This window comes from Xenopus tropicalis, chromosome 10 (genome assembly GCF_000004195.4).
Source record: "Xenopus tropicalis strain Nigerian chromosome 10, UCB_Xtro_10.0, whole genome shotgun sequence".
Lineage (NCBI taxonomy): Eukaryota > Metazoa > Chordata > Amphibia > Anura > Pipidae > Xenopus > Xenopus tropicalis.
Window position 1 is genome coordinate 13,656,642 of NC_030686.2, and position 24,220 is coordinate 13,680,861.

Sequence of the window (24,220 nt, forward strand, 5' to 3'; positions counted from 1 at the left end):
AATAGAAAATTGCCGTTTTAAGAGTTAAGGGCCGCCCCCTGGGATCATATGATTCACAGTGCACATAAACAAGCCAAGGCACACATACATGCTAGGCCCCATCAGCCAATGAATGGACAGAGTTCTGCCGTTTGCTCCCACAATACTTCCTGTTACAGTTAGAGCTGCACACAGCCCATCACAAAATGGCGGCTCAAGGGAAAGGATGTAAAAGGGCAATGTTTACTGATATATATATTACAGTTTGGTGAGATTCTTTAATAGGTCACTTAACATAATATAAACTATCTGTTGGTTAAGTTTCCCTTTAAGCTGGCCCTACACGCACAGATATAATTCAGAACCCACACATAGTCTGACAATAGTCCAGAACATGTGTTTCATAAGCAGATCGTTCAGTGTACATCTAGACTTACAGTCTGAACTCTGTTCTGTTGAAGTGAGATGTAAGATGAGGGGCTGAAAAGATCAGTTACTGTTTCCTGCCTAATTAAAAGCTTTAAAAAAAACAAAACCCACACTTTTATTAGTAAAAAAAAAACGTTTATTTCCTTCTTTGGCCAGTGGACGTTTTACTGCACGGCCAACACTGCCATATTTCTTTAAGCAATAAAGGAAGTTATTACTATACAAACATTGGAGAGGAAATATATAACTATGCATGCTAATATATGGTACAGCCCTGGTAAACAATGTGAGGTCAATTATAAAGTACCTGCTAATTACATTACAGTGCTCAGTAGTGTATAATACGGCCCAGCATTTCAACAGTGATGTCGTAGGCCACACCCCCATTCTACCCTAGTTACACCCACAAATGTACCAGCTTGCCCATTATAGAGGTAATTCCCCTGTCCTGCCTGAATTGGTACCAATGTATTGGCATAATGGGAAATATAGACATTAAATGGTAGAACAGTAGAGGTTAATCACATGTAGCTCATGTGGAAACTATTCTAGAAGACTAATAACATGGGTTCTTAGGCCTAGGGGGCTTAGGGAATTTCATCTGTAGAAGACGGATTATAGAAAGAAAAGGAGAATCAAAAACATTCTGAATCCAAAAATCAGTAGATGAAGTTAAAAAAATGTATGAACGGGAAGCACTGAATAGAAATGTTGGGGGCTACAGGGTGGGTTGCTGTGTGTAGGCATATAAGCCCCCCGGGTCATTCAGCAGAACCGGCCTATGAGCAGCAATGGGTATACAGTCAGAACAAGCTGGTTTTACTGGTACAGCCTCTCTTGGTCTTAAACAATAGGAATGCATAAAAGCACCAAGCCTTCTCCTTACTGGTGGCAATGGCAAGGAACATTTGGCCCACGTGTGTGCCCACTAAAATCCAAGGTCATGCTATGATTCTCTATAGTTTGATTGGGTTTGGGCATCTTTCTTGGAATGTTTTATAAAGTGTCAATTATTCTTCACCACATTTGTTGAATTGTTGCACTGGAGGGACATTTAAGTATGTGGATATGAGGATATGGTTGTATGGGGAGCTGCTTGTAGGTAGTCACCCAAACACTGTGGGTGCAAGATGGGTAACACAAAAGGGTGGGCAGTTGTGTAATGTGTATTTAATTACATTGTATGCTTCATATTAATAACTAAGCTGTGCTAGTTTATGTAGGAAACAGTTAGGAGTTAATAAATAGCAAGAAGATGGTTGGACTATCCCGCATCCATGGCGTACCTCAGCCAGTACTAAAACACACATTAAGGAAAATATTTTAGTTGTACAGAAGGAGTCATCACCAAGTTCTTCATGAGGTCAGCGGAACTGGGATTACACTGAGAATCCATTGACTGGAACACTTTCAGTATTTCAATATGTTAAAAGCCAATGAAATGAAAGAGAGGCTGCAGGACACTGGCTGCCCAAGGGTAGGTACCGCCTAACAATCACTGAATGGCTTCAGACTATTGGTCAGATAGTAGATTGCTCCTGCAGAAAATTGTCGGCTCCCGACATTGGCCTTTCAGGTTCAGTTGCCAGTGCGGCTTCTCTAAGGACCGCCAGGTGATCCTCGGCGGCGGAAAGTGATTGGTCAATCCAGTCCATCCCACCAGTCAGGTGACAGGCATTTTTGGTGACCAGCACAAGATGACTGACAGACAGTAGGAGGGCAGTGGTTCTGGGGAAAAGAAGGTAACTTTGTTCAGGTACAAATTGTTAAAAAAGAAATAACAAAACTAAAATCTCCAATAGCCAAATTTTGACCAATTTCTGAAAACCAAAATTTCAACATTTTGAATGGTTTAGACCATAGAGAACAACTGCTGATTGGCAGTGTTGGACTTTTTCAGTTCAAACTCCCCTTTCTTGGTCTGGACTTTGGTCAGGGCTCTCTTAGCTCATACCCATATTACAGATACAGATGGAGGCAAATAAGTTTTGATGGCAAATATGTTTTCATCACCCAGGGCCATCACAGTAGTTAATCAGCCCCTACAAGCACTACATTTCTACAGGTTTTCTATCCTGCTTATCATAATGGATTGAAGACATCTAAACATGTCTACCCACAACATGATCAGGCGCCACAGAAACCCCTAATATACCTATCACTATAATTTGTTCCTTCAAAAACTATGAATACCATGTTTCTATGCTGAAATCCAGTTGCAGAACAGTTCTTCTCTTTCTGCATCATTTAAAATCCTGGCAGGGGAGGAGGGACTAAAACATCAATATTGCAAATGATTGTTACAAACTGCTCCACAGATTGCTGACAGCATAACCCAGAGTACATTGTATTGTAATGTTCCTTTCCTTATTGACATCACCCGTGCAGGGAATTGTGGGATTGGGAGGATGCAGGCTGAGTGCCACCTATATTTATTCTGCAGAAAGCTTTACCATACCTGAGTAAAGAGCTCTAGAAGCTTTCTGTTTGTTCAAGATTGCAGCTACCATTTTAAGTAGCTTCCTGCCCGCAGTCTAGCCATTATAGCTCCGATCACACATTCCTAAGGGAGGGGGGAGTCCTTAGCATTCTTGTGGGAGAGAGGAGAGAACTGCGCAGGCTCTGACCCCCGGAATGAAGGCTGCATTTACATAGACCTTTCTGATAAAGCTTACTTAGTTTTTACCTTTCCATCACCTTTAAAAAAAACTATTTTTTAATTGATGTTTACAAAGTTGTTTGATATTATCTTTTCATTTCAAAGAGTTGTGTTTGGATGGAGTTTCAATTTAAGATGACCACATAGTGGCTAGTTTCTAGGATATCTTGACAGAGTAGGGTGGGCCATTGGCAAACATGTGTCTCCGTTTGGTTGACAAGCAGTGTATAATCATATTTGGAATAAAACGTTTTATCAGTTTTACGTACCTTGCATCAAGCAGCTTGGGGTCCAGTGGAGGATACATGGAACGCACCACATCATCAACTCTAAAACAGAAAGAAATCACAAGTGTTTTCCAGCAGTTGATGAAAGCTCATTTTCTCCTAGTGCCAGCCCTGTGGGCACCATAGGTGAGAAGTGCAGGTAACACAGTGCCTATGGCTGAGAATGAGAGTCCTCACCTTGGGCTGATTCTTTTTGCAACAACAATGATGTCACTAAGACTCGAGGAGGATTTCATCTTGGCGCCAGATCCCATGGTCATAGCGACCAGCTTCTCTGTCAGAGTATGGCATATCTGGCAACACAGAGGGCATATCAGTAACCTCATTATCCTCATACAGGAGCCTTTGTTTTTATTCTCCAAAGTAGAACCCTTTTTCTATCAGTCTGCACATCTATTTATTTTCCTTATCAAAATTACTGTTGCTGAACCTTGGGTGTCAAGATATAAAGATAAGATGTTTGCAAAAGTAGGGTGGTGTTACCTGGGGATCATCTGCTTTCCAAAGGGTAAATAAACACTACTCTCAATAAAGAGTACATCTTTCATAACTCATTCAGTTGTTCCACATAACCCCTTTATCCCATATACATTCCTTATATAATGTACCTTTATATACATTTACAGCGTCGGACTGGGTCACCGGGTAAAACCCAGTGGGCCCCGGCGGGCCAGAACCGAACCCCCAAGGGTGTTCCCGCGATCCGCCAGTCTCCCTCTCCCAACGCGCCGCAGGGGTCGGAGGGTGTTGGGGGCTTGTGCGCGGGGGGGGGGGTGAAGGCGGCAGGGGCCATTGGGGGGTGCAGGGGCCCCTGAGGCAGAAGCCCCGGTGGGCTCTGTACCCCCCAGTCCAACCCTGTATATTTATACCTTTACATTTATATTCTGGGTATGAAACATACCTTGAGAATGGCAATGCAGTGGGACACCAGACCTCTAGAAATGGAAAGAGATTTGATTAATTGACCAACCAACCAAGGGACAATTTTCATAAGCATTATTCAGATTATATTAAAGCACAGTAAAGAGAAAGAGTTTACCCACAACTGGACTTAAATGTTGTGTGTGTGTCTTATTTTGTTCTTAAAGTGGTGGTTCACCTTTAAGATAACTTTTAGTATCGAAGGTCCAATTCCTAGACACTTTGCAATTGGTCTCCATTATTCATTTTATATAGATTTTAAGCTATTTGCTTTTTTCTTCTACCTCTTTCCAGCTTTTAAATGGGGGTCAGTGACCCCGGCTGCCATATAACTATTGCTTTGTGAGGCTAAAAGTGTTACATTTTCTTCTTTATTTACCTATTCAGGCCCTTTCCTATTAATATTCCAGTCTTTCTTTCAAACCAGTGCCTGGTTGCTAGGGGAAATAAGACCCTAGCAACCAGATAACTGCTAAGCACATGCTAAATAACTGGAAAACCATAAAAAAAACTAAAAATGAAGACCATCATGGAAACAAGTGCACAATGTTGGCTCTTATCACTGTGTATTGGTATATGTTGCTTTATTTACCATTAGATCAATCCAGAAGATACAAAGGCATCCACTGAGACTAGAGCAGTTCTTCTCTTTCTCAGGGGACCAACATTAAGTGAACGAATCAGCTTTGTGACCCAAACATTGGTTTAGAAACGTCATATTATTAAAGCGGATCTTGGAGACCCAATCTAAACAACAAGGAGACCCACAATGTTGGTTCCCAATCTGTTGGATAAGAATCCCAAGCAAGAAGTTGGCGACAATTGATTTTAGAAAATGGTTGACGGACATGTCTCATTTTAACTGATATATAAATATGTAGCTACAAAATAATTTTCACCGGGAGAAGTAATCACACCCAGCTTTCTAGGTTTCCATTAAAGTTCTTCTACATTATTTATGGTGTTCCGCTCCCATAGCTGAGGGTTTGTAGCTTGCCACCCAATGTTTCCACTGGTGAGATTTTACCCTATCCTTTCTGGGGTATTTCTTTATGTTTTACAAACTGTTCTTAGCCCAAAAGTCCCATGTTTGCTTCCATATAAATACAGAATCCTATAGCAACAACAATGCATTGCATCTGCCCGAAATAAAACCATCTTCTTGAATGTAAAACCATTAAGTAAAAGAACAATGTTATCTGAAAAATTACGAGGCATCCTCAATCCAGTCCTCGTCTTCCAAGATGGCTTCTATGTGAGGGTTTGTGATGACAACATCATCCAGCTCTAGATCAGAGGGTTCTGACTGTGTTTCCATGGCTCCAATTAAATCCACTGTTGGTCTTTAAAACAATGAGAGAACACCCGTTATTAATTACTCTCTGTGTCATTTATCATTTATATGATTTACCACTTAAAAAAGTATGAAAAAATGCTGTATTTCATATTTCTTATATATTCTTTTATGTGTTATATTCTTCAAGTATGAGTTGAGTGGTTGGGCCCTATAACAGTAATGATCCAGGCCTTCAAAGTTGTCTTGGAGGCCATCTTAAAAATTGTCAGTGACACTGCACATGCTCAGTGTGCTCTGGGTTGTTGTTTTTCAGACACTAAGCTTAGGGATCTTTGGAAATCATCTGAACATCATTAGAAAGGGAGATTACATCCCTTAATTAAACCTACATTGCTGATGATGATCAATAAATAAATTCTTACATAGAATGAACTGGTTTCTAAGAGGAAATGTAATATGAATCTAGATTAATTACTAATGGCCTTGTATTGTTACTTTTATATTTCATATACACTGTATATTGGGAGTTGGTACCTAAGCTCAAGGTAACTGACAGCAGCCCAGAGCATTTTCTGCGATTTAGTAGAACAGAAGATGGGGGGCTACTGGGGGCATCTTCAAAGGTACATATATTCATTGCTAAAAGAACTATGGGAAACAGATCTGGCACAGAAGCCTTACATATTAATGGGCTGATTAACTAAAATTCGAATTAAACTTCATCATTGTTGTATTTATAAAATGTCACAATAATGCTGTTATCAGCCTTCACAAATTTTTTGAGTTTAAGTGGACGTTCGTTTCCACAAATCCTCTTTATTTTTCCCAAACAGGAATTACTCCAGGAGCCATTTTAGGCTCATTCTTTGAAAACAAGTCTTTATGTTTCCCTTGACACTGGGAGAAATAGTAAACAATGATGGGATTACGTTCCCCTTGAAAATGTATGAAATAGAAAACAATGATGGGATTAACTTCCCCTTGAAAAATGTGTCAAGGACAGGCTGTCACTGACTATTCTGTTCCTCTACTATTCTAAGCCTCCATAGGACTCAATGGTATTCAACAGATCAAACCTGCTGAATGGGAGTTATTCTTGAAAAACTTAAAATTTTCAAGAAATAATATCAGCAAAATCTAATACTGGCAAAAAAAAATCATTTGTAAATCTTGAAAATATCTAGAAGTAAAAAAAAATCAACTTTTTCTCAAAATCATGCCCCTAGGTGTCGCTTTATACATCCTAATTCTTTGTTTAGCCTTAGTTTTTCCTCTGCAGTGGTTTTTTTTGGAGATATTTGATACGAAAAATGTCCCTGCTACTTCAGAACAGACCTTGATGACCCCATCAAGGTCTGTTCTGGTGTGTAAAATTCCATAAGTCTGCCCCTGGGTGCTGTATCTGGAAATGTTCTAGAACTTAAGAGGAAACACCATTAAAAGAAATCAACCTGACCACATAGCACTTACTTGTTATTGTAATGTGTTAATAGATTCTTTGTTCTGCAGTATCTCTGCCTGCAAACCACAACCAGAGCCACAAAGGAAGCCAAAAATATAGTGGCCAGGACACCAATAGCCACAATGACCACGGTCTCCATTTCACTATCAGTCAAATGACTAAAGTCCCATGAATCGAAAGGAGGTCATCTGAAACACAGAGAAACAGAAAATAAAGTAGGTAAAAGGAGCGTGATTACTGGGGGGGTTGAGGACACGTGCCGGCTGGTGTAGGAGTTGGTGACTGGGGTGGGGGGGCCTGTGAGGTGGCAGCTCTGGTGAACCCCTGACTCCCCAGTCTGACACTGGCCCCAGGCTTGTAAGCTCCCTGTCTTTTGGGCTAACCCTCTCCACCTCCCTCAGCCCATTATTCCTATGCCTAGGTCCCTATCCCATATTTCACAGTATTTTTCACTGCTCCCTCTCCCCCCACTATATCTAGTTTAAAATCACCTCCAAACTGCTAGCTGTCATCTCTTTCAAACTGCCTGCACCATCATCATTGAGATAAGTAACCAGAAAGTCCTTGCCTTCATCTTTCCACTTTTAACACCAGATGCTAAACCCTAGCAATAGGCAATGGCTACAAATGAACCCTTTTATCACAATTTGCTTTGTTTTACTATATTCCAACCACCTCTAGAGTACCTGACCCCGTGGGTGAGAGTCCACTTATCTCTTGAGAGAGAATTAGCTGTGTAGACTTGCGGTGGATCAGCTACCTTAACCTTTTGGCCTCTCAGTTGCATAAAAAGAAAGGGAGCAGGTCCCTGGGTGTGGGGGACCCCATGATCACTCCACCGCCAGATATACAGTATGCAAAGGGATGGTGGAAGAAAGAGCAACAAATATTACATAGGCATTACTGTATAAGAAAGAGAAAGGATTTTTTTCCCCTCTGTGGCAAATTAGAGAGGCTTCAGATGGGGTTTTTGCCTTCCTCTGGATCAACTAGCAGTTAGGCAGGTTATACTGTATATAGGCATTATGGTTGAACGTGATGGACATACGTCTTTTTTCAACCCAACTTACTATATTACTATGTAAGATGGATCATTGCTTATATGAATAAAACTATAATTATGTAAGTAAATTAATATTTTTTTACAGTAGACACAGCCCATTTATGCACTACTTTTTTCAGTTTTGCCAAATGCAACCACGGAGGGTTCTGAAGTCTGTTTAACTGCCTTCAAGTGACTGTCAGTCTTCTGCTTGCAGCACACACAAAATGATTTTCTATAACTGTTGTGGATCACATTTACTATAGACACTACTGATGTTGATATTGAGGTGAACATGCCCCACACCGAGGCAGATTTTGAGAAATAAATTCAGGGTACAGTAAGGCTGTAAAATCCAGTTGGCCAAAGATTGAATCAAGCCAGAGGTGTGGTCCATGGCCAAGGCTTTTATGAGCTTCCCCATAGGAAACAATCATTGGCTAGAATTAAAAATGATCACCCTGATTTGGCCCGATACTTGGGGTTAAACACCCACTTCCTCTCAATGTCACCAAATATATGGATCTTCCCATGTTGTGCCTATATTAAGCCAGGGGAAAATGTAGTGGTCATTTTATACAAAGATTTCTTCTGATCTGGAAAACAGACTGACTATGAGAAGAATTCAAGGCACCAATGACAGCACTGGAGGTAGGCCTCTAGATAAGGTTTAACTCTTTACCTTACCTTGTCCTTTAAGTTTTTTACGCAAGACAGCACTTTATTTGCTTTAGTAGCCACAGAATGACACTGCCTGGAATTACACAACTTGTTATCGACAAAACCCCCAGATCCTTCTCCATTAAGGATCCCCCCAACACACTACCATTCAGTAGATAGTTCCCGTTTATATTATTTCTACCAAAGAGCATACAAGCTCTTTTGGGCAGGGCTCTCTTCACCTCTTGTATCGGTTATTGATTGCTTTATGTGTTACTCTGTATGTCCGATGTATGAAACCCACTTATTGTACAGCGCTGCGGAATATGTTGGCGCTTTATAAATAAATGGTAATAATAATAATAATAAACCCAGAAGGAAAGTGGAAATAATATCTTTAGAATGCTGCTTGTTAATAACACGTCAGTATATTCCCCTTGTGTGCAAGGAAAGATGTCGCAAAGGAAAAAACGTTGTGGTTTGATAGAAGCATTAGCGTTGTGGACACATTTAAAGCATTTAACCCTTTAAGTGCCAGCAGAATTTGACATTTCGGTTCCCCAAATATGCCTGAGTTTTTGTGTATTTCCACTTCTGTAACAAGATTTAGAGCTTGAAATACAAAAAAAAAAAAGAAAAAATGCTATTTTTCATGATATGGGGATTTATACCAGAAACATATTATATTTTATGGACAAAAATTCAACTGATTTGGAAAGCCTCATGTCTCCCGAACGTGCAAATACCTGATATGTATAGTTTTATGGAGATTTCTGACTTCTATAGATCAAAAACTCCCAGCAGTAAATTACTACATTTTCAAAGCATTACAGCTGAATACGGCATACTTTACATTCCAAAGCCAAAAATCCTGGAACATTAGGTTTACCCCAGGAAACCATACGTTTTTGAAAACTACACATTCTGACGAATCCGAAATGGGTAACTATGTCTTCCAACTCCTAAGTACCAAACAGCAATGCTTTACTGAATTTAGCATTTTCTATAAAAAATTATGACATTTCAAAAAAATCGCCTCAAATCTTCCACTTTCAAACACCTTATCTCCCACATAGTATTAGGTACCAAGAAAACACACCCTAAATATGAAAGCCAAGGGTCCACTAAACAGTTTGATGCCCATTGTGCATAGGATCACTGATGTATCTGGAATTTAGAAACCCCAAAAGGAAGTTAGTACATACAAATTGCCCCGGAGATCTATTTTAGCTACTGAAAATTCAACACATTTACTGCATTTTCTGTGGGGTAAAAATACAAAAAAATACATTGACCCCCCAAAACCATATATTTTTGGAAAGTACACATTCGGCCGAATTCAAAATTGGTACCCATGTCTTTCTACTCCAAACTACAGAGTCGCAATGCTTTTCCAAATTGCCAGTTTTGATGACATATCCTAAAATCACATCAAAACTTCCACTTTCAAGCACCTTATCTGCCACATAACATTAGGTACCAAGAAAACACACCCTAAATATGAAAGCCAAGGGTCCACTAAACAGTTTGATGCCCATTGTGCATAGGATCACTGATGTATCTGGAATTTAGAAACCCCAAAAGGAAGTTAGTACATACAAATTGCCCCGGAGATCTATTTTAGCTACTGAAAATTCAACACATTTACTGCATTTTCTGTGGGGTAAAAATACAAAAAAATACATTGACCCCCCAAAACCATATATTTTTGGAAAGTACACATTCGGCCGAATTCAAAATTGGTACCCATGTCTTTCTACTCCAAACTACAGAGTCGCAATGCTTTTCCAAATTGCCAGTTTTGATGACATATCCTAAAATCACATCAAAACTTCCACTTTCAAGCACCTTATCTGCCACATAACATTAGGTACCAAGAAAACAAACCCTAAATATGAAAGCCAAGGGTCAGCTGAATAGTTTGATGCCCATTGTGCATAGGATCACTAATGTATCTGGCATTTAGAGACCCCATAAGGAAGATAGTGCATACAAATTGCCCAGGAGATCCAAACTACAGAGTCGCAGTGCTTTCCCAAAATTGCTAGTTTTGGTGAAATACCTGAAAATCACATCAAATCTTCCACTTTCAAGCACCTTATCTCCCACATAACATTAGGTACCAAGAAAACACACCCTAAATATGAAAGCCAAGGGTTCGCTGAACAGTTTGATGCCCATTGTGCATAGGATCAGCACTGTATCTGGCATTTAGAGACCCCATAAGGACGTCAGTGCATAGAGATTGCCCCAGAGGTCTCTTTAGCTACTGAAAATTCAACACGTTTACTGCATTTTCTGCGGGGTAAAAACACAAAAAAATACATTGACCCCCCAAAACCATATATTTTTGGAAAGTACACATTCGGGCGAATTCAAAATTGGTACCCATGTCTTTCTACTCCAAACTACAGAGTCGCAATGCTTTCCCAAAATTGTTGGTTTTGATGAAATACCTGAAAATCACATCAAATCTGAACAGTTTGATGCCCATTGTGCATAGGATCACCTATGTACCTGGCATTTAGAGACCCCAAAAGGAAGTTAGTGCATACAAAGTGTATACACTGCAATATAAGCTACTGGCATATACATTATGCGGCATAAGACCCCCTAACAGTACAGAGACCCTAGAAAACTATACATTTTCCAAAAGTACACAATCTGACAAAACAAAAATGGGTAAATACATCTTTCTACTACAAACTACCAAACTATAAAGCTTTGCTAAACAGAATGGTTTTTTTTTACATTTCTGAAAATCGTCACAAAGCTTGCATTTTACCCCATTATGTACCCCCACATTTTGTACCGAATCAACATAAAACATTCTAAATATGATGCCAGGGGTCTACTGAACAGTTTGATGCCCTATATGCATAGATTTACCAAACTATGTGGGGTACAGGGGCACCCAAGTAAAAATAGTGCATATGAATTTTCACATAAGATGCTTCGGCTCATGCAGTTTTTGCACCCGGTATGTGTATTATGCGGCATAAGACCCCCTAACAGTAAGGAGACCCTAGAAAACCATATATTTTCCGAAAGTACACATTCTGACAGAACAAAAATGGGTAAATACATCTTTCTACTGCAAACTACCAAGCTATGCTAAACAGAACGGTTTTTATGACATTTCTGAAAATTGTCACAAAGCTTGCATTTTACCCCATTATGTACCCCCACATTTTGTACCATATCAACATAAAACATTCTAAATATGAACGCCAGGGGTCTACTGAACAGTTTGATGCCCTATATGCATAGATTTACCAAACTATGTGGGGTACAGGGGCACCCAAGTAAAAATAGTGCATATGAATTTTCACATAAGACGCTCCGGCTCATGCAGTTTTTGCACCCGGTATGTGTATTATGCGGCATAAGACCCCCTAACAGTACAGAGACCCTAGAAAACCATATATTTTCCGAAAGTACACATTCTGACAAAACAAAAATGGGTAAATACATCTTTCTACTGCAAACTACCAAACTACAAAGCTATGCTAAACAGAACGGTTTTTATGACATTTCTGAAAATCATCACAAAGCTTGCATTTTACCCCATTATGTACCCCCACATTTTGTACCGTATCAACATAAAACATTCTAAATATGAACGCCAGGGGTCTACTGAACAGTGTGATGCCCTATATGCATAGATTTACCAAACTATGTGGGGTACAAGGGCACCCAAGTAAAAATAGTGCATATGAATTTTCACATAAGAAGCTTCGGCCCATGCAGTTTTTGCACCCGGTATGTGTATTATGTGCCATAAGACCCCCTAACAGTAAGGAGACCCTAGAAAACCATATATTTTCCAAAAGTACAGTCTGACAAAACAAAAATGGGTAAATACATCTTTCTACTGCAAACTACCAAACTACAAAGCTATGCTAAACAGAACAGTTTTTATGACATTTCTGAAAATCGTCACAAAGCTTGCATTTTACCCCATTATGTACCCCCACATTTTGTACCGTATCAACATAAAACATTCTAAATATGAACGCCAGGGGTCTACTGAACAGTGTGATGCCCTATATGCATAGATTTACCAAACTATGTGGGGTACAAGGGCACCCAAGTAAAAATAGTGCATATGAATTTTCACATAAGAAGCTTCGGCCCATGCAGTTTTTGCACCCGGTATGTGTATTAAGTGCCAAAAGACCCCCTAACAGTAAGGAGACCCTAGAAAACCATATATTTTCCAAAAGTACAGTCTGACAAAACAAAAATGGGTAAATACATCTTTCTACTGCAAACTACCAAACTACAAAGCTATGCTAAACAGAACGGTTTTTATGACATTTCTGAAAATCATCACAAAGCTTGCATTTTACCCCATTATGTACCCCCACATTTTGTACCGTATCAACATAAAACATTCTAAATATGAACGCCAGGGGTCTACTGAACAGTGTGATGCCCTATATGCATAGATTTACCAAACTATGTGGGGTACAAGGGCACCCAAGTAAAAATAGTGCATATGAATTTTCACATAAGAAGCTTCGGCCCATGCAGTTTTTGCACCCGGTATGTGTATTATGTGCCATAAGACCCCCTAACAGTAAGGAGACCCTAGAAAACCATATATTTTCCAAAAGTACAGTCTGACAAAACAAAAATGGGTAAATACATCTTTCTACTGCAAACTACCAAACTACAAAGCTATGCTAAACAGAACAGTTTTTATGACATTTCTGAAAATCGTCACAAAGCTTGCATTTTACCCCATTATGTACCCCCACATTTTGTACCGTATCAACATAAAACATTCTAAATATGAACGCCAGGGGTCTACTGAACAGTGTGATGCCCTATATGCATAGATTTACCAAACTATGTGGGGTACAAGGGCACCCAAGTAAAAATAGTGCATATGAATTTTCACATAAGAAGCTTCGGCCCATGCAGTTTTTGCACCCGGTATGTGTATTAAGTGCCAAAAGACCCCCTAACAGTAAGGAGACCCTAGAAAACCATATATTTTCCAAAAGTACAGTCTGACAAAACAAAAATGGGTAAATACATCTTTCTACTGCAAACTACCAAACTACAAAGCTATGCTAAACAGAACAGTTTTTATGACATTTCTGAAAATTGTCACAAAGCTTGCATTTTACCCCATTATGTACCCCCACATTTTGTACCGTATCAACATAAAAAATTCTAAATATGAACGCCAGGGGTCTACTGAACAGTTTGATGCCCTATATGCATAGATTTACCAAACTATGTGGGGTACAGGGGCACCCAAGTAAAAATAGTGCATATGAATTTTCACATAAGATGCTTCGGCTCATGCAGTTTTTGCACCCGGTATGTGTATTATGTGCCATACGACCCCCTAACAGTAAAGAGACCCTAGAAAACCATATATTTTCCGAAAGTACACATTCTGACAGAACAAAAATGGGTAAATAAAACTTTCTAGTGCAAACTACCAAATTACAAAGCTATACTAAACAGAACTGTTTTTGTGACATTTCTGAAAATCGTCACAAAGCTTGCATGTTGCCCCATTATGTACCCCACATTTAGTAACGTACCAACATAAAACATTCTAACTATGAACGCCACTAGTCTACTGAACAGTTTGATGCCCAATATGAATAGATTTACCAAACTATGTGGGGTACAGAGGATGCCAAATTAAAATACAGCAGACAAAATGTCCATGTGCAAAGACAAGTAACAAAGAACAATGTAAAAAGCAATAAAATTGATAAAAATAAAATCACTAAAATCATTTTTTTTTTTTTGCCTTATAATATCTGCAGGCAGAATAACAGTTTTAGTATTTTGGCTTGGGCAAATAAGTTTTACAGACAAAGTCAAGCGAACAACAACTATGCATAACTGAAAATGCTATAAAATGGCTAAACATGCAGTAAAATACCCCAAAATGCACCAAAATCACAGAAAATGTAGTAGAAATACCATAATAATACACAAAAGGTATTGCGCAGTGCGGTTAGCGAATACACTATCTGCAATGGCAATAAAAAAAATTTTCAGGCAAGAATAAAAACGATGTGATTAGAAAAAAAAAAATTACAAAATTACATAAGTGTGTAAGTGTGCGTGTACATTAGGTAAAATGTGTTTTGTGTCCATGTGTGTGAGTGTGCAAGCAAGTGTGAGTTTTCTCTAAGTGCTGTAAGTGATGAATGTGTGAAAACCTCCCAAAAATGCATGTGTGTGTGTGTAAGTGTGAGTATAAGTGTGTATTAGTGTAATAAGTGTGTGATTGTGTGTGTATTTGCCACTTACTTGAGGTCTAGTTGAGGATCTGCAGGAGAAACACGATCTGGCACACCAGCAGCATCAGCTCATGTGAGGGGGCGGGTCAGGAAGCAGGGGGGCCAGAGGGGGAAGCTGCAGAAGGGAGAGCAGTGCCGAGAAAGCCACGAGGATTGCAGCTACTTCCTATGGGGCCCCTGGGCGATCGCGAACCAGGGGCCACTCGTTCCCCACCTCTGACTGTTGTCTGGAGGCTGGGGAACGAGTGGGGAGTGAAGGAACGGCTTGAAAAGCCGTTCCTCCGCTCCCAAAACCGGAAGTGCAGCAGGACGTAGAATCTACGTTCTGTGGCACTTAGGTACTTTGGTAGACAGGACGTAGATTCCACGTCCTGTGGCACTAAAAGGGTTAAGTTAGCTGGAACAGTGGAGACTTTTTGTTATGTCCAAAAAGACCAATAAAAAAAAGCTACCAAAGAAACAATTTATATATGTGAACAGAATCACATATCTTTATTACAGTGTGTAAGCCAACTAGTCAGCAATTAGAATTTAACTGTCATCCACAAGTTATAAAACAAAAGCAGAGATCTGATTGGTTGCTATGGGAAACATCATGGTAATATTGGCTATAATAAATATGCCACTTCATGTCACCTGACTCCTGTGATGATGTCATCATGCTCCTAAACTTTGTAACATGACTCCTGTGATGATGTCATCATGCTCCTACACTTTGTAACATGACTCCTGTGATGATGTCATCATGCTCCTACACTTTGTAACATGACTCCTGTGATGATGTCATCATGCTCCTACACTTTGTAACATGACTCCTGTGATGATGTCACAATGCTCCTACACTTTGTAACATGACTCCTGTGATGATGTCACAATGCTCCTACACTTCGTAACCTGACTCCTGTGATGATGTCACAATGCTCCTACACTTCGTAACCTGACTCCTGTGATGATGTCACAATGATCCTGCTTTCACCCTTTAGCTCCCTAGGCAGAAAGGATCATTTGGCTTTGCTGATTTGTTGGATCCAGACGTGACTGGAGCTTGCTCCATGAACAGTTAGGATGGTAACATTTCAGCATTTATTTAGTCAATTCAAGCATGTTTTTCAGCATGAATTTTTCAGCCTGACCATGAATGGGTCAGTATTTTGTGTTTTTTTTAAATTCACTTTGATACTTTGTCTCGGGTATTTCTTAAGATGGATGGATGTGGGCCCTTATTACATTGTTGTTGGCCTGCTTGCTGTTTTGTGCTGGTTCAGCAGTCGTGAAGAGGGCAAAAAGAAGCAGAGATTAGCTCAGCAAGGAGGGAAGAAGCCAGAAGAATCAATGGCCACATTGTCAGCTATGGAGAAAATTTTAAAGTCTAAAACTGAAATGGAACGGAAGGAAGTTTTGAACAAGGTTGTAGCTGATTTATGGCCTTACATCTCTGAGTACCTAAAGAAAAAACTCCAAAATCAGATTCAACCTTCAATATGTGGCAGCATGTCAGCGCTGTCATCATTCCACTTTACATACATTGATTTCGGCAAGAATGCTCCTCGGTTGACTTCAGTGAGGACTCATAGATATCTAGCCAGGAAACAGATTATCCTGGATGCGGACCTCACTTACCATGGAGATGCTAAAGTGAACGCGGCACTCAGGCATCACTCAATTAAGCTCGGAATAAATGGGTTGACGCTAGAGGGAACATTGAGAATAATACTGGAACCGTTACTTGATGATGTTCCTTTTGTTGGAGCAGTAACGGTCTACTTTCCCCAGCGTCCAGTCTTAGATATAAAATGGACTGGGCTAGCAGAATTCCTTGAACTTCCTACACTGAGCAAACTATCCAATAAAAAGGTCATAGACAGAATTGCAAAGTACTTGGTTGTGCCCAATCACATTACAGTCCCACTAAAGGCGGGAATTAAAGTAGAAGACCTGTACTACAAAGTGCACCGAAATGTTCTTCGCATCTTTATACTAGAAGCTGAAGACCTAATGGCCAAGGACTTGATCTCAAGAAAGTCAGACCCATACGTCGTTATACACGGCGGAGGCCTGACTGAGAAAACTAAAGTGATTTACAGGAACCTGAATCCTAAGTGGAACCAAGTGTTCGAGATGTCATTCTCTGATCTCCCCGGGCAGGAGATTGAGTTTGAACTCTACGATTATGACATAGAAAAAGATGATTTTTTGGGCCGTTGCCAAATCAGCGTGGAGGAGGTTATGACAAACAGAAGCATTGACACATGGCTTCCATTAAAGAATGCAACATCTGGGAAGCTGCATGTCAAACTGGAGAACCTCAGTCTTGTATCAGACGTTGCCCAGCTTGAGCCGGTTCTGAAACTAAATCAAATGTCTCGACCTGCTCAGAGTAAGGACTTTTCTTCTGCCTTTCTCTATGTCTTTATTGAAAGAGGCAGAGACCTTCAGTTGAAAGATGAAAACAAGACTCCTTCAGCCAAGGCAGAGATAAGGGTCCGAAATACTGTGCAAAAGACCAAAACCTGCCCAAAATCCAAGGATCCTATATGGAAGGAAACCTTTACTTTCTTTATTAAGAATCCTCATGATGATATGTTGGACTTACAGGTAAGAGATGAGCATTATGGTTCCCTGGGTTCCATAACTGTGTCGCTTTCTGTCCTCCTATCAGCCAACAATCTCACCATTGAAGACTGGTATGAGCTGTCCCCACACAGCCGCCAGAGTGCAGTTAGGATAAGACTGCAGATGAGGATTTTGGTTGGTGCCAGTTTAACTCCTGAACTCCAACCTTCTAGCTCCTCTCATAGGAAAGAGGAGAAAGAAATAAAAAATGTCCCAAAAAAACTGAAGCAGAGAAAGTCTTCTGCAAAGAGACTGTTAGGAGACAGTATAAGAACTGGAACCTCAAGAGACAGTGAGAGATCTGGGACAGAAAACCAATTAGATAGAACCAAACGTATAGCCAAGAGACTTTTGTGTAACCGTTGCTGTACTATTTCTTAACCCTTGCAAACGCTATTGTGAGGGTGGGGTGGAGCTGTGGGTGGAGCCGTGGATGTGGTTGGCCAGGGGAGTTGGTTTCCTTGTGCCTTCTATCTTCACCCTAACATTTAATGTACTCCCGAACTCCAAACTTCTCTCATGGGACAGCAAGAGAGCTGGAACTTCAAGAGACAGTGAGAGATCTGGGACAGAAAACCAAAGAACCAAAACATACAGAGATAGAACCAGACGTATAGTCAGGGGACTTTTGTGTAACCATTGCTGCACTATTTCTTACCCTTTGCAAATGCTAGTGTGAGGGTGGGGTGGAGTCATGGGCGGGGTGGTGGGTGGGCCCATGGTTGACCAGGCTCAAAAGAACTATGCCGATAACAGAATGTACAGAATGCTCCACCAAGGGAGGTGCTTGGTTCTAAATGGTGGGATTAAATAGAAGCCAATCATAAAACCATTTCTGGAAGATATTAGTGATGATCAAAATTTTTCAAAAGTTCTTGCTGCAAAAAAAATACCCATAGACTATGACAAAAAAGTTGTGCGGTAAAAAAAAATTTTGCCCATTGAAAAAGGGACAGATTTACTCATCACTAGCAAATGTACATACATACTTAGTAAATTCAAGTTTCTGAAAGAAAGGATAAGAAATGTCTCTCAAATTCAACAATCTCACCATTGAAGACTGGTATGAGCTGTCCCAACACAGCCACCAGAGTGCAGTTTGGATAAGACTGCAGATAAGGATTTTGGTTGGAGCCAGTTTAACTCCTGAACTCCAACCTTCTAGCTCCTCTCATAGGAAAGAGGAGAAAGAAAGAAAAAATGTCCTAAGAAAACTCAAGCAGAGAAAGTCTTCTGCAAAGAGACTGTTAGGAGACAGTATAAGAGCTGGAACCTCAAGAGACAGTGAGAGATCTGGGAGAGAAAACCAAATAGATAGAACCAAACGTATAGCCAAGAGACTTTTGTGTAACCGTTGCTGCACTATTTCTTAACCCTTGCAAACGCTATTGTGAGGGTGGGGTGGAGTTATGGGTGCAGGTAGTGGGTGGAGCCATGGGTGTGGTTGGCCAGGGGAGTTGGTTTCCTTGTGCCTTCTATCTTCACCCTAACATATAATGTACTCCTGAACTCCAACCTTCCAGCTTCTCTCATGGGAAAGAGGAGAAAGAAAGAAAAATTGTCCCAAAAAGGCTCAAGCAGAGAGTCTTCTACAAAGAGACTGTCAGGAGACAGAAGAGAGCTGGATCTTCAAGAGACAGTGAGAGATCTGGGACAGAAAACCAAAGAACCAAAACATACAGAGATAGAACCAGACGTATAGTCAGGGAACTTTTGAGTAACCATTGCTGCACTTCTTAACCCTTGCAAATGCTAGTGTGAGGGTGGGGTGGAGGGTGGTCCTATGGGTGTGGTTGACCAGTCGACAATTGTCATATAGCCCAAAAGTTCCACTAAATCAAATTTGGAAAAGACTTGTTGGCTCAAAAGAACTATGCCGATAACAGAATGCACAGAATGCTCCACCAAGGGAGGTGCTTGGTTCTAAATGGTGGGATTAAATAGAAGCCAATCATAAAACTATTTCTGAGAGATATTAGTGATGATCGAAATTTTTCAACAGTTCTTGCTGCAAAAAAAATACCCATAGACTCCAATGGGTGAAAAAAAAAAGTTGCACAGTAAAAAACAATTTTGCCCATTGACTTCAATGTATTTCACAACTTTTTGCCATTTCGCTAATTTTTTGGGAAGGTGTCATCACTAGCAAATGTACATAGTACTTAGTAAATCCAAGTTTCTGAAAGAAAGGATAAGAAATGTCTCTCAAATTCAACAAAACCCCCATAGAAAATGATATACCAACCAGCTGGCATCATTTGAAATTGAGAATTTCCAAATTTGTTTAATACATCTGACTTTATCAATGGAGAAGGAAAGGCTAAACCCCACCAGCCCGGGGCACCTGAGAGCGAGGGTCTCCTCCTCCTCCTTCTATCGCTAACATTTCGAACCCCCCAGTGATTTTTACCTTTCCTTCTCCTTTAAAATGAGTCTCAACAGCAGAGTGTCCTTTCCCAATAAGCAACACAGCAATGGGGCTTGGAAAGCACAAAACGTAGTGCAAGGATCCCGCCGGTATCAGTTATCTCAAGAAATTGCTGCTCATTTACTTCACCTCTCATTTTCAGATAACAAATTCAATAATTTAACCAGTTTACCTTCAACCCCTTCTAATTATTGTAATTCCACAGCAGAAGGCATTAAGCTTAGCAATGAGTGTTTTCTGTTTCAGACAAAGTTAAAAAATAAATCCAACCCCATTCCCGCAGAATTGATTAATAGTCATTGCTCGTTCCAGTGCCAAATTCTTTGTTATTTCAGCTAAAACTAACATTTTCTAATTTCCTTACCTAGAATTATACGGCGAGGCTGAGTGTTGCTTGATATCTACTTCCGTGTAGGCCTTGCACTTCTACGTAAGAGGGTAAACATTACTCGCCCGCGCTTATCTTTTCCCAAATCATTAACAGACTTCACACGGAGACTGCATGGATTTTTCTTTCGGCTTCATAACTAAATTATTTCAGTGTAATATCAGCCAAAAGCTTTGCCATCCACAGTCTAAGATCTATTATCCAGAAATACAGCAGTGAGGAAGCTCTGAATTATAATAATGCTATTTCCAATTTAATAACTTAGATCTTTAGTTTTGATTAATTTGTATTTTCTCTGTAATAATATGTGACTACCTAGAACTTGTTTTTCATTGGGCTTGCATAAATTCCTGTTATTTTCATTAGCCTTAGGCTCCTTATTACATATAGACACCCTTATCCAAATTACGGAAAGATCCCATATTCGGAAAACCCCAGGTCCAGAGCATTCTGGATAACAGGTCCCATACGTGTACTTGTAAAAAATCAAAACTTATTTTTAAAAATAGGATGTTTCCAATACCAACTGTGCTCTTTCTCAGGAAAATAAGAATATCATCTATCTATCTAATCTATCATCTACTGCAGGGGTGGGCAAACTTTTTGGCTCACGGGCCACATTTACTTACCCCCGGGCCAGACCGGGCAGTGCCAGGCCAGCGATACGCCCCCTTAGTCTGTTTGATTCCAGCCTGCCAATGACACCAAGTCTCGCGTGATGAGACTTGGCGTCGTCGGCGGGCCAGATTAAAAAGGCCAAGGGGCCGGATGTGGCCCGCGGGCCGTAGTTTGCCCACCCCTGATCTACTGTATCTATCTATCTATCCATCATCTATCTATCTATCTATCTATTATCTATCTCTATCTATCTATTTATCTATCTATAATATACATTTTATTATTTTCTTATTACAGGTATGGGACCCCTTATCCAGAAACCCATTATCCAGAAAGTTCCGAATTACGGAAAGGCCATCTCCCATAGACTCCATTATAAGCAAGTAAGTCTACATTGTACTTGATCCTAACTATGATATAATTATCCCACCTAGACTATTGCAATCTAATCACCCTGTATAGGAGCTTTTATTACCCTCTTATTTGAGCCTGTAAAGCCACCCACCCATTTTGATTGTAAGCTCAATGGTCCCTCTTTTTTCGCTTAACATGACATGTCATTTTTGTAACTATGTATATAAAGGTATAATATATGTATATAAAATGTATATTTTTTTGTGTGTGTGTTTCCCCCGTCTTTGTTTCCGTTTGTGAATTGTAAACGGGCTACGGATACACGTTGTATTTACAAAGCTATAGCATTTAGTAATTGGAGTGAGATATATATATATATATATATATATATACTGGTAAGGAATTACTTTCTGTTTAAGAACTCAGTTATAACATTCATTTCAGGGCATTTAGTAGATATATATATATATATTGAGCTATTTTAGTTCTAAAACAATTTGAACTTCTCTGCAATATTAAGTATAGGATTTTTTTTTCACTTAATAGGATTAAATAGGATTAAAATTCCTGGTTCTCTAGCTGTAGTTAAAAGGAACATAAACTGGCAGCAAAATCTAATACTGTTTACAGAAAATATTTTATTTACCCTGGTTAAATCTTTTATTGCAATGTGTTATATGTACAGACTGGTAACATCTGCTGTTTAGTCTTTTTATTTCAAAGGATTATTATTGAGATATAGGAGGAGCTATATGGAGCAATAGGAGGAGTTATAGGGAGGGTTATATGGAGCAATAGGAGGAGTTATAGGGAGGGGTTTATGGAGCAATGGGAGGAGTTATAGGGAGGGGTATATGGAGCAATAGGAGGAGTTATAGGGAGGGTTATATGGAGCAATAGGAGGAGTTATAGGGAGGGTTATATGGAGCAATAGGAGGAGTTATAGGGAGGGTTAAATGGAGTAATAGGAGGAGTTATAGGGAGGGGTATATGGAGCAATAGGAGGAGTTATAGGGAGAGGTATATGGAGCAATAGAAGGAGTTATAGGGAGGGGTATATGGAGCAATAGGGGGAATTATAGGGAGGGTTATATGGCGCAATAGAAGGAGTTATAGGGAGGGGTATATGGAGCAATAGGGGGAATTATAGGGAGGGTTATATGGAGCAATAGGGGGGTTTATATGCACTAACAATATGATAAGTTATGCATGTTATATGGGACAATATAATGAGTCAGCTGGGGCTAAGAAAGGTTATATGGAGTGGTAGGCCGGGGTATAAAAAGCAATAGGCAGACTGTTGGTGAAGGTTATAATGAGGAGCTGTTTGCAGCAGAAGGACTTATGTTCTAAAGATTTTAAAAAGTGTTTATTTATTGGATTATTTATTCATTTCTACAAAGGGGAATGTATTAGTGAAACTTCAGGGATCTTTGTTATAGAGAAAAGTTCCATAGACAACTGGAGCATGGTATAAAATAATTCTATCTAAGTTTATAGGAGAAATATGAGAACAAAGCAGCCGCTAAAGCAAGAAAAGTGCAACAGGCAGAGGAAACGAATCCCCTTCATCCCCCCCCCTAAAGTATTTTCCCTCCCCCACACAGAAAGCAGAGCAATATCAGCTTCTAATGGCATTCTATTGTGCTGTACCATAAATATATACATATATATATATACACACATACAGGCATTCATAGAGGGAAGGGTTTGTCCCTCTATCAGAACTGTAAGTGATAAATACATAAAAAAGGTTCGGCCTCACCTCCGTGTTCTTGTTCTCCTCCATTCCTCCATTCCTGCCTTTTTCCCTTATCTGGGACACTGGGAGTCAGAACACATTCCTCTCTGACAGATTACAGAGCGGGAGGCCCACTGCATGATGGGATTAGTTCACTTTGTTTTTCTTTCTTTCTTTTATACCATAACTTGGGAAAACATGAAAATCATTGATATTTTTAAATATAAATGAAAGATTTCACAATGTATGAACTTTTTAAAAAGGCAGAAAATAGAGTTTTAAGCAAGTTTCCAATATGCATTAATTACATATTTTTAGTGGTTTTAGTATTACAGGTATGGGATACCTTATCTGGAAACCCATTATCCAGAAAGTTCCGCATTATGGAAAGGTCATCTCCCATAGACTCCATTATAAGTAAATAATTCTAATTTTTAAAAATGATTTCCTTTTCTCTGTAATAATAAAACAGTACCTGTACTTGATCCCAACTAAGATATAATTACCCCTTATTGGGGCAGAACAGCCCTATTGGGTTTATTTAATGGTTAAATGATTCCCTTTTCTCTGTAATAATAAAACAGTACCTGTACTTGATCCCAACTAAGATATAATTACCCCTTATTGGGGGCAGAACAGCCCTATTGGGTTTATTTAATGGTTAAATGATTCCCTTTTCTCTGTAATAATAAAACAGTACCTGTACTTGATCCCAACTAAGATATAATTACCCCTTATTGGGGCAGAACAGCCCTATTGGGTTTATTTAATGGTTAAATGATTGCCTTTTCTCTGTAATAATAAAACAGTACCTGTACTTGATCCCAACTAAGATATAATTACCCCTTATTGGGGGCAGAACAGACCTATTGGGTTTATTTAATGGTTAAATGATTCCCTTTTCTCTGTAATAATAAAACAGTACCTGTACTTGATCCCAACTAAGATATAATTACCCCTTATTGGGGGCAGAACAGCCCTTTTGGGTTTATTTAATGGTTAAATGATTCCCTTTTCTCTGTAATAATAAAACAGTACCTGTACTTGATCCCAACTAAGATATA

At 39.6% G+C, this 24,220-nt stretch overlaps 1 protein-coding gene and 1 pseudogene across 3 annotated transcripts; one reads left to right on the forward strand and one right to left on the reverse strand.

The window, feature by feature from the left end:
• Positions 1-521: 521 nt before the first annotated feature.
• Positions 522-23,264, reverse strand: tmem98 (transmembrane protein 98). Of its 3 annotated transcripts, XM_012971527.3 has the most exons (8): positions 23,181-23,264; positions 20,420-20,481; positions 7,043-7,222; positions 5,487-5,618; positions 4,256-4,289; positions 3,532-3,647; positions 3,337-3,396; positions 522-2,136 (listed from the first exon to the last, which is right to left on the reverse strand). In XM_012971527.3, the coding sequence occupies exons 3-8, from the start codon at positions 7,171-7,173 to the stop codon at positions 1,929-1,931; spliced, it is 681 nt and encodes a 226-aa protein (XP_012826981.1). In that variant the 5' UTR covers positions 7,174-7,222; positions 20,420-20,481; positions 23,181-23,264; the 3' UTR covers positions 522-1,928.
• Positions 16,221-18,008, forward strand: LOC101733279 (annotated as a pseudogene).
• Positions 23,265-24,220: the final 956 nt, after the last annotated feature.

Excerpts from the sequence above, each read along its gene's own strand:
- tmem98 (XM_012971527.3), bottom strand. The coding sequence starts at position 7,173 with ATGGAGACCGTGGTCATTGTGGCTATTGGTGTCCTGGCCACTATATTT. Across the intron at positions 3,648-4,255 it reads ACTGCATTGCCATTCTCAAG|ATATGCCATACTCTGACAGA; the intron begins GTATGTTTCATA and ends CTGTGTTGCCAG. Across the intron at positions 2,137-3,336 it reads CCCAAGCTGCTTGATGCAAG|AACCACTGCCCTCCTACTGT; the intron begins GTACGTAAAACT and ends TCTTTTCCCCAG.